We start from the raw sequence: 14,991 nt of genomic DNA on the forward strand, positions 1-14,991 counted from the left end.
CTAGTTCCTCCTCCCCCACGCCTCCCCTTTATCTAGTCCCTCCCCCATACCCCACCTTTATCTAGTTCCTCCTCCCCCACGCCTCCCCTTTATCTAGTCCCTCCTCCGCCACGCCTCCCCTTTATCTAGTTCCTCCTCCCCCACGCCTCCCCTTTATCTAGTTCCTCCTCCGCCACGCCTCCCCTTTATCTAGTTCCTCCTTCCCTACGCCTCCCCTTTATCTAGTTCCTCCTCCCCCATGCCTCCCCTTTATCCAGTCCCTCCCCCACGCCTCCCCTTTATCTAGGTCCTCCTCCCCCACGCCTCCCCTTTATCTAGTCCCTCCCCCACGCCTCCCCTTTATCTAGTCCCTCCCCCACGCCTCCCCTTTATCTAGTTCCTCCTCCCCCACACCCCACCTCTATCTAGTCCCTCTCCCCCCCACACCCCACCTCTATCTAGTTTCTCTCCTCCCCCCCACACCCCACCTCTATCTAGTTTCTCTCCTCCCCCCCCACACCCCACCTCTATCTAGTTTCTCTCCTCCCCCCCACACCCCACCTCTATCTAGTTTCTCTCCTCCCCCCCACACCCCACCTCTATCTAGTTTCTCTCCTCCCCCCCACACCCTACCTCTATCTAGTTTCTCTCCTCCCCCCCCACACCCCACCTCTATCTAGTTTCTCTCCTCCCCCCCACACCCCACCTCTATCTAGTTCTTCTCCCCACACCCCACCTCTATCTAGTTTCTCTCCTCCCCCACACCCCACCTCTATCTAGTTTCTCTCCTCTCCCCCCCACACCCCACCTCTATCTAGTTCCTCCTCCCCCCACGCCTCCCCTTTATCTAGTTCCTCCTCCCCCACGCCTCCCCTTTATCTAGTTCCTCCTCCCCCACGCCTCCCCTTTATCCAGTCCCTCCCCCACGCCTCCCCTTTATCTAGTTCCTCCTCCCCCACGCCTCCCCTTTATCTAGTCCCTCCCCCACGCCTCCCCTTTATCTAGTTCCTCCTCCCCCACGCCTCCCCTCTATCTAATCCCTCCCCCACGCCTCCCCTTTATCTAGGTCCTCTCCCCCCCACACCCCACCTCTATCTAGTCCCTCTCCCCCCCCACACCCCACCTCTATCTAGTTTCTCTCCCCCCCCCCCCCCCCACCTCTATCTAGTTTCTCTCCTCCCCCCCACACCCCACCTCTATCTAGTTTCTCTCCCCCCCACACCCCACCTCTATCTAGTTTCTCTCCCCCCCACACCCCACCTCTATCTAGTTCCTCTTCCCCCACACCCCACCTCTATCTAGTTTCTCTCCCCCCACACCCCACCTCTATCTAGTTTCTCTCCCCCCACACCCCACCTCTATCTAGTTTCTCTCCCCCCACACCCCACCTCTATCTAGTTTCTCACCTCCCCCCCACACCCCACCTCTATCTAGTTTCTCTCCCCCCCACACCCTACCTCTATCTAGTTTCTCTCCCCCCACACCCCACCTCTATCTAGTTTCTCTCCCCCCCACACCCCACCTCTATCTAGTTTCTCTCCTCCCCCCCACACCCCACCTCAATCTAGTTCCTCTCCCACCCCACACCCCACCTCAATCTAGTTTCTCTCCCCCCCACACCCCACCTCTATCTAGTTTCTCTCCCCCCACACCCCACCTCTATCTAGTTTCTCTCCCCCCACACCCCACCTCTATTTAGTTTTCTCCCCCCACACCCCACCTCTATCTAGTTCCTCTCCCCCCACACCCCACCTCTATCTAGTTCCTCCCCCCACACCACACCCCACCTCTATCTAGTTCCTCCCCCACACCACACCCCACCTCTATCTAGTTCCTCCCCCACACCACACCCCACCTCTATCTAGTTTCTCTCCTCCCCCCCACACCCCACCTCTATCTAGTTTCTCTCCTCCCCCCCCACACCCCACCTCTATCTAGTTTCTCTCCCCCCCACACCCCACCTCTATCTAGTTTCTCTCCTCCCCCCCACACCCCACCTCTATCTAGTTTCTCTCTCCTCCCCCCCACACCCCACCTCTATCTAGTTTCTCTCCCCCCCCACACCCCACCTCTATCTAGTTTCTCTCCCCCCCACACCCCACCTCTATCTAGTTCCTCCCCCCCACACCCCACCTCTATCTAGTTCCTCCCCCACACCACACCCCACCTCTATCTAGTTCCTCCCCCACACCACACCCCACCTCTATCTAGTTTCTCTCCTCCCCCCCACACCCCACCTCTATCTAGTTTCTCTCCCCCCCACACCCCACCTCTATCTAGTTTCTCTCCCCCCCACACCCCACCTCTATCTAGTTTCTCTCCCCCCCACACCCCACCTCTATCTAGTTTCTCTCCCCCCCACACCCCACCTCTATCTAGTTTCTCTCCCCCCCACACCCCACCTCTATCTAGTTTCTCTCCTCCCCCCCACACCCCACCTCTATCTAGTTTCTCTCCTCCCCCCCACACCCCACCTCTATCTAGTTTCTCTCCTCCCCCCCACACCCCACCTCTATCTAGTTTCTCTCCTCCCCCCCACACCCCACCTCTATCTAGTTTCTCTCCTCCCCCCCACACCCCACCTCCATCTAGTTTCTCTCCCCCCCACACCCCACCTCTATCTAGTTTCTCTCCCCCCCACACCCCACCTCTATCTAGTTTCTCTCCCCCCCACACCCCACCTCTATCTAGTTTCTCTCCCCCCCACACCCCACCTCTATCTAGTTTCTCTCCCCCCACACCCCACCTCTATCTAATTCCTCCCCCCACACCACACCCCACCTCTATCGAGTTCCTCCCCCCACACCACACCCCACCTCTATCGAGTTTCTCTCCCCCCACCTCTATCGAGTTTCTCTCCCCCCCACCTCTATCGAGTTTCTCTCCCCCCACCTCTATCGAGTTTCTCTCCTCTCCCCCCCACACCCCACATCTATCGAGTTTCTCTCCTCTCCCCCCCCACCTCTATCGAGTTTCTCTCCTCTCCCCCCCACCTCTATCGAGTTTCTCTCCTCTCCCCCCACACCCCACCTCTATCTAGTTTCTCTCCTCTCCCCCCACACCCCACCTCTATCTAGTTTCTCTCCTCTCCCCCCACACCCCACCTCTATCTAGTTTCTCTCCTCTCCCCCCACACCCCACCTCTATCTAGTTTCTCTCCTCTCCCCCCACACCCCACCTCTATCTAGTTTCTCTCCTCTCCCCCCCACACCCCAACCTCTATCTAGTTTCTCTCCTCCCCCCACACCCTACCTCTATCTAGTTTCTCTCCTCTCCCCCCCACACCCTACCTCTATCTAGTTTCTCTCCTCCCCCCCACACCCCACCTCTATCTAGTTTCTCTCCTCCCCCCCACACCACACCTCTATCTAGTTTCTCTCCTCTCCCCCCCACCTCTATCTAGTTTCTCTCCTCTCCCCCCCACACCCCACCTCTATCTAGTTTCTCTCCTCTCCCCCCCACACCCCACCTCTATCTAGTTTCTCTCCTCTCCCCCCCACACCCCACCTCTATCTAGTTTTCTCTCCTCTCCCCCCACACCCACCTCTATCTAGTTTCTCTCCTCTCCCCCCCCCACACTCCCCACCTCTATCTAGTTTCTCTCCTCTCCCCCCCACACCCTACCTCTATCTAGTTTCTCTCCTCTCCCCCCCACACCCCACCTCTATCTAGTTTCTCTCCTCTCCCCCCCACACCCCACCTCTATCTAGTTTCTCTCCTCTCCCCCCACACCCCACCTCTATCTAGTTTCTCTCCTCTCCCCCCCCACACCCCACCTCTATCTAGTTTCTCTCCTCTCCCCCCCCACACCCCACCTCTATCTAGTTTCTCTCCTCTCCCCCCCACACCCTACCTCTATCTAGTTTCTCTCCTCTCCCCCCCACACCCCACCTCTATCTAGTTTCTCTCCTCCCCCCCCACACCCCACCTCTATCTAGTTTCTCTCCTCCCCCCCCACACCCCACCTCTATCTAGTTTCTCTCCTCTCCCCCCCACACCCCACCTCTATCTAGTTTCTCTCCTCTCCCCCCACACCCCACCTCTATCTAGTTTCTCTCCTCTCCCCCCCACACCCCACCTCTATCTAGTTTCTCTCCTCTCCCCCCCACACCCCACCTCTATCTAGTTTCTCTCCTCTCCCCCCCACACCCTACCTCTATCTAGTTTCTCTCCTCTCCCCCCCCACACCCCACCTCTATCTAGTTTCTCTCCTCTCCCCCCCACACCCTACCTCTATCTAGTTTCTCTCCTCTCCCCCCCACACCCCACCTCTATCTAGTTTCTCTCCTCCCCCCCACACCCCACCTCTATCTAGTTTCTCTCCTCCCCCCCACACCCCACCTCTATCTAGTTTCTCTCCTCTCCCCCCCACACCCTACCTCTATCTAGTTCCTCGCCTCTCCCCCGCACCTCCATGGCATCATAAAGGAAATGTCTAATCCCATATCCAATGCAGACAGCCTCACTTCCTGTCAACCATCTCCCAAGGGACAGAGATCCCCCCATGTTAAAAACAGCAACTGTGCGGACACAACACACGAACACACTCTCCATCTTTCCGTGTGCATGGACGTGCACGTCCTTGCATGCGTGCGATTCCTACCAAAAACATGCTATTTCTGATACACAACAGACTCAGTTGCAGGGATCTAATATTTCTGTTTTGTCTGTGTTTGTCTCCAGCGCACAGGACTTCACTTCAGACACACAGACAACACAGTGCAATGGCTACGGGCCATGGAGTCTGTAGGGCTGCCTAAGGTATGACTAACACACGCGCACACACACACTGCCCAAGTCCCTCCTACCAGAGGCATACAGTATCAGAACCTTGTAGTAACTGGTGATATCACAAGGCTGAGATGTCTGTTTTATGGATTTTACTAAGTCAAATGACAGTGGACCAGGTAAATGAAAGCATGCTGTTTGTTCTACTGCGTCCTTATGGAACACCTTATTGTCATGCCATGTGATGGTAACACTGGAATCACTCAGATACATGTTTGATGATGATCAATCAATGAATTATTCTGTTTTGTGGGAAGCAGTACACTTACCAAAGGAGAATCTTTAGGAGTAGACAGACAACCAATGATATGATACATTGTTTATTCATATGGTTATTATAGCCTCATCTTCTTATTATTGATTGATTAAAATGTTTCACTATTTATTTTAATTCAAAATAATGATCAGGGTAGGGGAATAGGTACGACATGCCAGCAACAAACGCTGACACTACACATCCAAGTATATTGGACCAAATTATGAAAGACAAGAATTGTCCTTTGAATTCTGTAAAGTCATTGTGGAAGAGGTGAAAAAAGTATTGTTGTCTATCAACAATGACAAGCCACCGGGGTCTGACAATCTAGATGGAAAATTACTGAGGATAATAGCAGACGATATTGCCACTCCTATTTGCCACATCTTCAATTTAAGCCTATTAGAGAGCGTGTGCCCTCAGGCCTGGAGGGAAACTAAAGTCATTCCGCTACCCAAGAATAGTAAAGCCCCCTTTACAGGCTCAAATAGCCGACCAATCAGACTGTTACAAACCCTTAGTAAACTTCTGGATTTTTGTTGTTGACCAGATACAATGTTATTTCACAGTAAACATATTGACAAGACTTTCAGCATGCTTATAGGGAAGGACACTCAACAAGCACAGCACTTACACAAATGACTGATGATTAGCTGAGAGAAATGTATGATTGGGGGGGCTGTCTTGTTAGACTTCAGTGCAGCTTTTGATATTATCGATCATAGTCTGCTGCTGGAAAAACTTGTGTTATGGCTTTACACCCCCCTGCTATAATGTGGATAAATAGTAACTTGTCTAACAGAACACAGAGGGTGTTCTTTAATGGAATCCTCTCAAACATAATCCAGGTAGAATCAGGAATTCCCCAGGGTAGCTATTTAGGCCTCTTGCTTTTTTTGAAATTTTTACTGTCCACATGCCACTGGCTTTGAGTAAAGCCAGAGTTTCTATGTATGCGGATGACTCAACACTGTACACGTCAGCTACTACAGCGACTGAAATGACTGCAACACTCAACAAAGAGCTGCAGTTAGTTTCAGAGTGGGTGACAAGGAATAAGTTAGCCCTTCTTAACACTATCAACAAGGTAGGTCCTACAGGCTGTAGTTTTGTCACACCTTGACAACTGTTCAGTCGTGTGGTCAGGTGCCACAAAAAAGGACTTAGGAAAATTGCAATTGGCTCAGAACAGGACAGCACGGCAGGGCCTTGGATGTACACAGAGAGCTAATATTAATAATATGCATGTCAATCTCTCCTGGCTCAAAGTGTAGGAGAGATTGACTTCATCACTACTTGTATTTATGAGAGGTATTGACATGTTGAATGCGCCGAGGTGTCTGTCTAAACTACTGGTACACAGCTCAGACACCCATGCATACCCCACAAGACATGCCACCAGAGGTCTCTTCACAGTCCCCGAGTCCAGAACAGACTATGGGAGGCACACAGTACTACATAGAGCCATGACTACATGGAACTCTATTCCACATCAAGTAACTGATGCAAGCAGTAAAATTAGATTTAAAAAACAGATAAAAAAAACACCTTATGGAACAGCGGGGACTGTGAAGCAACACAGACAGGCACAGACACATGCATACACACACACACACACACGATAACACGCGCTATACACACACATACACATGGATTTAGTACTGTAGATATGTGATAGTGGTGGAGTAGGGGCATGAGGGCATACAGTGTGTTTGTAATGTTTTTAAAATTGTATAAACTGCCTTAATTTTGCTGGACCCCACGAAGAGTAGTTAATGGGGATCCATAATAAATACAAATAGGTTTCTTCACTGTTGTTTACCACTACTGTTCCCTTTTGGGAAACACATGGACATCCACAGCAGTCAGCCAGGTAGGTGTATGTACAGTGAGACACACTGACAGGCATGAATTACATCACCCAAAGGTGTGTGGCAGTGGCCAGGAGGATACAGAGGAATAGTGTCAGACTGCTTCAGGTTGAAAATGAGCTGACAGTCTGAAAGATGTATTGTGCTCGCTGTGCCTCTTGGCTGCTGCACTGTGCAAGGTATCAGGAGACGTTAATGAAAGACCCATGACTAATGCCTCCTCTGGTTGCTACTTTCAGATATTCTATCCTGAAACGACAGATGTGTACAATCGTAAAAACATGCCCAAGGTGGTGTACTGCATACACGCATTAAGGTAAGACGGGGAGCATTCCAACACAAGGTGGGCTTTCTATCTGACTCACCCCCCCATTAGGCTTACTGCTCAGTGCTTACATCATGCCTCTTACTCTTTGTCCAAAACACACTAGAATATTTCTTGTTTCTTGACTGCACTTTATTTTGTGTAGGAGACCTACGTTTTTAGCTCTTCTTCTGATGTTTGAAGAGCCCTAAAAGCATATCACATAATATTAATGTCTAAATGGGACTTGAGGATCATTTTGAAAAAGCTAACAATGTGTGAAACAAGAGAAGTGAAGATGAATGGAGGAAAATGGTAAAAGATGACATGAAACTAGTATCGGTTGTTTCAGTTTATGGTTAAAACATGCTATTTACACGATTCATGGAACGAAGGTGTGGCAATATGCAGTCATTTCCCAAGCTTGCCGTTGTTTTTGTGTGTTTGTATGGATATCGTTTGCGCATGCAATGCTAGGTGTACAGCCTCAGAACTGATAGGTGATTTCCTGTATACATTGAGTCATTTCCTGCCAACAGACTGCTTCAATTTGTAGGCTTCCTCGTGCCATTTAGTGTCTCCTTTGACAATGTTCTCTTGAGTCTACAAGAGACCACAATGATGTCATTCTCACATAGTATCATCAGGCTCTGTAAGGAAAGCCAGATCTTATATTGGGAGCTGAGGGTGGTAGAAGGGCCTGTCTATCACTCAACTTTTTAGTTTTTAAATTAATAGCCCTCTCACCATATTTTAATGTGAAGCCTATTTTCTTATGTGCAGTCAGTGTTGACTCTGACTCCTAACTTTCAGTGAGCATTGAAATACCTGTGTTATATGAAAGAGGAACTGGAATAGGTTTATCTGAGATCATGTTCAGAGGGATTTTTCTACACAACCTCAAGCGTTAGGCTTTCTGCTCTATATGCATCACACACCCATTATAGCCTATATAACGTTGTTATGGCAGGTTCACACAGGGACGGAAGCTATACTGTTACACTGGCAATACTAAAGTGCCTATAAGAACATCCAATAGTCAAAGGTATATGAAATACAAATCGTATAGAGAGAAATAGTCCTATAATTCCTATAATAACTACAACCTAAAACATCTTACCTGGGAATATTGAATACTCATGTTAAAAGGAACCACCAGCTTTCATATGTTCTCATGTTCTGAGCAAGGAACTTAAACGTTAGCTTTCTTACATGGCACATATTGCACTTTTACTTTCTTCTCCAACACTTTGTTTTTACATTATTTAAACCAAATTGAACGTGTTTCATTATTAATTTGAGGCTAAATTGATTTTATTGATGTATTATATTAAGTTAAAATAAGTGTTCATTCAGTATTGTTGTAATTGTCATTATTACAAATAAATGGCGGGGAAAAATCGGCCGATTTAATCGGCATCGGCCTTTTTTGGTCCTCCAATAATTGGTATCGGCATCGGCGTTGAAAATTTTTTATCGGTCGACCTCTAGTAGACACACCCCTGTTAACATCTCTAGAAAATAAACAGCCTATAACAGTGCTTCCCAACCTTTTTCGGTTACTGTACTACCAAGTACATTTTGCTCTGCCCAGAGTTTCCTTGAAGTACCCCCTCATGTGCATTTGACCAGTAAGCCTATGGTCTCATGAGTCATCTCAAGTACCCCCTGTGGATAGGCCATGTACCCCCAGGGCTCCTAGTACCCCTTGTTGGTAAACACTGGCCTATAAGACAGGCCGGCCTATACTGAGCTTGCATCCCAAATTGCACCCTTTCCCTATTTAGTGCACTACTTTTGACCACATCCCAAATGGCACCCTTTACCTATTTAGTGCGCTACTTTTGACTAGTCAGTCAGCCAGTCAGTCTCCAGTCTCACCTCAGAGCTGCTATCATAGTGTGGTGGTGCTAGTAGAAGTAACAGATTTGTAGTGACATTTTGTCATTGTGTGAAGTCAATGGTGTCACTGTTAGTGTCTGGTTTTGTACTGACTGGTTTTATTCCAGACCCTGTGTTCTGTGACCACATTGACTGTCATGTATACAGAGAAGAGTGGTTTGTAATGTATACAGTGCTTGACTTGGACTGAAATAGGTGCTGGTATCATTTTGGGTGCCGTTCCTGTTTAGGTGCAGGAACTCCACAATACTTTTAGCCAGTATTTTATGAAGTGCAGGAACCCAAGCAGCAGAACATTTACGGTGCTGCTATTCAGTACCGCTAAGCTCCTGCCCAAGTCGAGCACTACTCGTACAGTATATCCATCTGAATGTCACAGAGAATTGGAGTGAATGCATTAGCTAGTTGACTTGTTTTTTTTCTCTTTGAGCTGTTTGGTCATGGCCCATGAGGGCAGGCTTCCTTCCCTGCCTGTGCGCGCACACGTGCTCTTCCTTCCTGGCAGTGCGGTCTAACCCCCATTGGGAGCCAGGGTAGGGAATAAACTCTAGCTCTGAGGAGAAGTAGACACACTGGGCTAGTGAGCCTTTGTTGAGATTTCAGTGGAAAAATAGAAAGACAACACAATAGAATGGAAACGACATAATAAACCTTTGGCCTTCCCTCTGTCTTAGCAGACTTTAAACCCTCAGGAAGACACCCGTACCCCTGTAGCCCAATCTATAATTCATGCCCACTTATCAGGAACCTGCTGGCAGATGAAAGTTTAATGCAGTTTCCAGCCACCTGTTTGTTTCAGGCTAACTGGGCTCAGTACAGTATGTGCAGTTGGCTTGTCAGTATTCTGACTGCTGCTTTCTCTGAGCACATATTGCTCCCCTGTGGGGAAAAGGGGGAATTGCAGTTTATTGGGCCGACATTCTCCTAGCTCAGTCTGGAGAAGATGGATGTTTCAAGGTCCCCTTGGGATGCCTCCTTCCTTCCTCACTTCCTTCAAGTTGTCACTTATCGGACTGACATGCTTTCATAGGTGAAAGCAATACGGTGGGTCCCTTGCTGACCCAAGGGCAAGAGGAAGGAAGGATGCATTTCTAAAGTATTCAAGCAAGGGAAAAGTGTGGATAGATGCAGATGTTAGTAAATTATGTTTCCCCTGCCTCTGAGTTATTGAATAAACATAGCCACATCTTATCCACCACTTTAGTACCCTTTCTTCCTAACCATTAAATCTAAATTTAAGTTCTGAGCGCTTCATACCGTTCCATCCCAGGCAGTTATTCTCCAGGATACTTGAAGCAAAACCTGATTAGAAGTAGCTCTACTAAATGACCAAAATGAAATGGAAATGTAACATAACCGTGTTTTATTCCAGCTTATACCTGTACAAACGGGGCATTGCACCACAGATCCAGGACCTGCTGGGGAAAGTGGCCTTCACAGGTAAGAAAGACCAACCTACAGTAGCATTTTACCAGGCTACAGTGGTATTTTACCAGGCTACACTACTGTTTTACAAGGCTACAGTAGCATTTAATCCACCAGCTCTTCTATTCCAGCATGATAATTAGAGATCTCATAAGAGCCATAGCTTGAGTTCACCCTGTACTTTAAAATCAACACGTAGTGTTTTCCTCTGTCTGGCACCAGCCTGGTTATGATTGAATGCTGGGTGCTTGAACCCATAGGAACAGTTGCTGTAGGAACCTGCAAGTAAGCATTTAGTTGGACAGTGACTAGTAAAACTGTATAGAGGTACTACAGTCTAATGAACTTGTTGCATTGAGCTGACTGCTCCAGAATGAACACTAACATCACATACAGAGTTGTAGTGAAGGAGGAACTGCTGTAGTAATTACTACCTCTCTGTGAAACTAAAGGAAAACATGAATACTCATTTAGTCTTGCTTGCAAAAATGTTTGTGTGTGGAATTAGAGCCTAAAGGGGGGTGGTAATGACAGATAATTGGTGCTCTTGTTTGGTTTTGATTGAACACCCTAGCTGCATGTTCAATTCGATAAGCACTGTGGAGATCAGTATGATATACTGTGGTTGTGAGTGAAGTGGGAAGGACCCACCACTTATCTGGATGAATAACTGCAACATAACACTTACTCATAAAAAAAACACTTTAACCTTGATCGATTGCTATCACTGACTGAAGTTATTCACTTGTACTCCAACGCCTTAAAAAATAAAGTGCACATTTCACCGACAAGAGATATACACCGACTGTAAAAAACATTAGGAACACCTTCCTAATATTGAGTTGCACCCCCATTTTGACCTCAGAACAGTCTCAAGTTGTTGGGGAATGGACTCTACAAGGTGTTGAATGCATTCCACAGGGATGCTGGCCAATGTTGACTCCAATGCTACCCACAGTTGTCAAGTTGGCTGGATGTCCTTTGGGTGGTGGACCGTTCTTGATACACACAGGAAACTGTTGACCCAGCAGTGTTGCAGTTCTTGACACACTCAAAATGGTGTGCCTGGCACCTACTACCATACCCTGTTCAAAGGCACTTACATCTTTTGTCTTGCCTGTTCACCCTCTGAATGGCACACATACACAATTCATGTCTCAAATATCTTGACACTTAAAAATCCTTCTTTACCGGTCTCCTCCCCTTCATCTACCCTGATTAGAAGTGGATTTAACAGGTGACATCATAGCTTTCACCTGGTCAGTCTGTCAATGTTCCTAAGGTTTAGTATACTCGGTGTATGTTATATGAAAAGGTGGACAATATCAAAGTACTGTAGGCTAATATGACTGAAATAGATACAGTGCATTCGGGAAGTATTCAGACCCCTTGACTTTTTTTTTGTGACGTTACAGCCTTACGTGTATCCCGTCGTATGTATACTGTCCAACTAAATGCTTACTTGCAGGTTCCTACAGCAACTGTTCCTACGGGTTCAAGCACCCAGCATTCAATCAAAACCTGGCTGGTGCCAGACAGAGAAGAACACTACGTGTTGATTTTAAAGTAATCAACACATGGTCACTCTGACAGAGTTCATCTGTGGAGATGGGAGAACCTTCCAGAAGGACAACCATCTCTGCAGCACTCCACCAATTAGGTGGACTGGCCAGACGGAAGCCACTCCTCAGTAAAAGGCACATTGCAGCCAGCTTGGAGTTTTCCAAAAAGCACCTAAAGGACTCTCACACCATGAGAAGCAAGATTCTCTGGTCTGATGAAACCAAGATTGAACTCTTTGGCCTGAATGCCAAACGTCACGTCTGGAGGAAACCTGGCACCATCCCTACAGTGAAGCATGGTGGTGGTAGCATCATGCTGTGGGGATGTTTTTCAGCAGCAGGTACTGGGAGACGAGTCAGTGTCGAGGGAAAGATGAACGGAGCAAAGTACAGAGAGATCCTTGATGAAAACCTGCTCTAGAGCGCTCAGGACCTCAGATTGGGGCGAAGGTTCACCTTCAAACAGGACAACGACCATAAGCACACAGCCAAGACAATGCAGGAGTGGCTTCGGGACATGTTTCTGAATGTCCTTGAGTGGCCCAGCCAGAGCCGGGACTTGAACCCGATTGAACATCTCTGGAGAGACCTGAAAATAGCTGTGCAGTGACTCTCCTCATCCAACCTGACAGAGCCTGAGAGGATTTGCAGAGAAGAATGGGAGAAACTCCCCAAATACAGGTCTGCCAAGCTTGTAGTGTCATACCCAATAAGACTCAAGTCTATAATTGCTGCCCAAAGGTGCTTCAACAAAGTACTGAGTAAAGGGTCTGAATACTTATGTAAATGTGATATTTCAGTTTATTTGTAATGTGCAAAAAGTTTGTGCTTCATCATTATTGGGTATTGTGTGTAGATTGATGGGAAAAAACTATTTCATACATTTTTGAATAAGGCTGTAACGTAACAATGTGGAAAAAGTCAAGGGGTCTGAATACTTTCCGAGTGCACTGTATGCCAGTCATGCAAAGCAGAAGTCACGTGTTGACGACATTCCTTACTGTAAATACTAGCTTACTAAAACAGCTTAATTTCACTGTGTTACTTTTCTCCAAAGTGTCTTGATGTTCTACATTTTGCCAGTGAATTAGCAGGCCCCTCTCCCAGGGGTGTCGAGGTTTCTTGCTGTACCAGTCTGGTTGTATTGTGTTGTCTGTCCCACAGAGGAGGAGATCAGTAACATGCGGAGCGAGCTGGAGAAGTACGGCATTCAGATGCCAACCTTCAGCAAGATAGGAGGCATCCTGGCCAACGAGCTCTCGGTGGACGAGGCAACCTGTGAGTAGAACAGTACGCTGTTCCATCCACTGGAGACCACATGTCTTCTATCCTGGTCCTGGAGAGACCCATAGGGTGTCCAGGGTTTGGTTCCAGCCCAGCACTAAAACACCCAATTCAAGTAATCCAGCCTTTGATGATTAGTTGAATCAGGTGTGTTAGTGCTGGGCTATAACAAATGTCTGACCTCTCATAGACAGACATACAGACATGTTTACTGCCAAGTGGTACTCATTCTTGCTGGTGTCCCTCCCCAGTGCACGCTGCTGTGTTTGCCATCAATGAGGCGGTGGATAAGGGTGAGGCGGCTGTGACCATAGGGACATTGAAGAACCCCAACGCTATGCTGAGGAACACTGGAGAAGAGCTGGCCCAGGACTACCAGGACACTCTTAGCCGGGCCAAGGCCAGCAAGGAGCTCCAGGCCTCAGGCAGGGTGAGGAACTCCCAAACGCTCCCTGATGTTGCCCTTTCCACCCAAGAGGCACCCAGAAGAAGGCTGTCTTTTGACCAGTTACCTATGGGTCCTGAGTCCTGGTAGAAGTTTCAAAACTGACCTTGGAACAGCATCTTGATCCTGTTCTGAACAGAAATAGTATAGTATTAGAGTCTTGTCTGCAATGAATACCACCTGAAACACCCAGCAGCCCTTGCCATGACATTCCAGTGGCTGCAGCATCAGCTGAACTCCCACTACAACACTTGTCTTCCCACATCAACTGGTATCTTTCCTCTCATACTCCTCACTAACTCTGTGTAAACATGACCTGCTGTGTTAAATTACACATTATTTCAGCAAAGTCATGATCTTACATCTAAAGTTAATATGATGGCCAGATTGTCAATAGTTTTAGCATGATGGTGTGTTTTAGTTTCAATCACAGTAGTAATGACTGGATCGGAATCTATGGAATGGTATCGAACACATCAGACATGCTTTCCATGTGTTTGATACTATTCCATTTACTCCATTCCAGACATTATTATGAGCCGTCCTCCCCTCAGCAGCCTCCTGTGTTTTCAATATGCACAAAATGTAAAAACCTTGAGAATGTATGTTTATAGTCCGTCTAACACAATGCTTTTTCTCCTGTCTCCCTGCTCAGCGCTCGTCCATAGCCACAGAGGAGAGAGATGTTTATGAGGAGCTGCTGACCCAGCAGGAGATCCAGAGCTGCGTCGACCTTGTTAACAGTAACTACCGCCACTCTTAGACCTCAAATGTGTATTCTGAACATCTAGGATAGGCCTTCAGGATGTGTCTGGTAGATCTTCTACCTTTTCCACAGCCGGTTTGAGATCTCATGTCAAAACAAGGCGTTGGTCTACAGGTTTGTGGCTGAGGGTTGATTTATTTGGGATGTGTCCAGTTTGTCTCCGTCCAACCCCTGCTCCCTCGTGTCTGTCTCTCCAGCCCAGATGGCGGTGCGGCAGGTGAACCAGGCCATCTCTGCCCAGAATGAGGCTTCTCTGCTAGTTGGCCTCAAGGTGCTGGCCCTGGGGCTGCTGGGGGTCCAGGAGGCCAACTCTCACTGGTACCTGGAGCACTTCACCTCCTACTGCCAAGTCCAGGCTCGGGTCAGTAAGGACAGTGGTCAAATGGTGGATGCACGTCTAGTAGGTTGG

The 14,991-nt window shown here is 48.0% G+C and overlaps 1 protein-coding gene across 2 annotated transcripts in view; it reads left to right on the forward strand.

The window, feature by feature from the left end:
* The window catches only part of LOC115200273 (ras GTPase-activating-like protein IQGAP1), a 73,414-nt gene that overhangs the window by 21,259 nt on the left and 37,164 nt on the right, over nucleotides 1-14,991 (forward strand). The window contains exons 4-10 of one of the 2 annotated variants that reach the window (XM_029763209.1): nucleotides 4,663-4,740; nucleotides 7,134-7,210; nucleotides 10,473-10,540; nucleotides 13,252-13,365; nucleotides 13,623-13,801; nucleotides 14,472-14,559; nucleotides 14,780-14,982. In XM_029763209.1, coding sequence (XP_029619069.1) covers nucleotides 4,663-4,740; nucleotides 7,134-7,210; nucleotides 10,473-10,540; nucleotides 13,252-13,365; nucleotides 13,623-13,801; nucleotides 14,472-14,559; nucleotides 14,780-14,982 — 807 coding nt within the window. The remainder of the gene's footprint in view (nucleotides 1-4,662; nucleotides 4,741-7,133; nucleotides 7,211-10,472; nucleotides 10,541-13,251; nucleotides 13,366-13,622; nucleotides 13,802-14,471; nucleotides 14,560-14,779; nucleotides 14,983-14,991) is intronic. The other variant, XM_029763210.1, reaches the window with a different exon arrangement.

Source organism: Salmo trutta, chromosome 9 (assembly GCF_901001165.1).
Source record: "Salmo trutta chromosome 9, fSalTru1.1, whole genome shotgun sequence".
In the NCBI taxonomy this organism is placed as follows: domain Eukaryota; kingdom Metazoa; phylum Chordata; class Actinopteri; order Salmoniformes; family Salmonidae; genus Salmo; species Salmo trutta.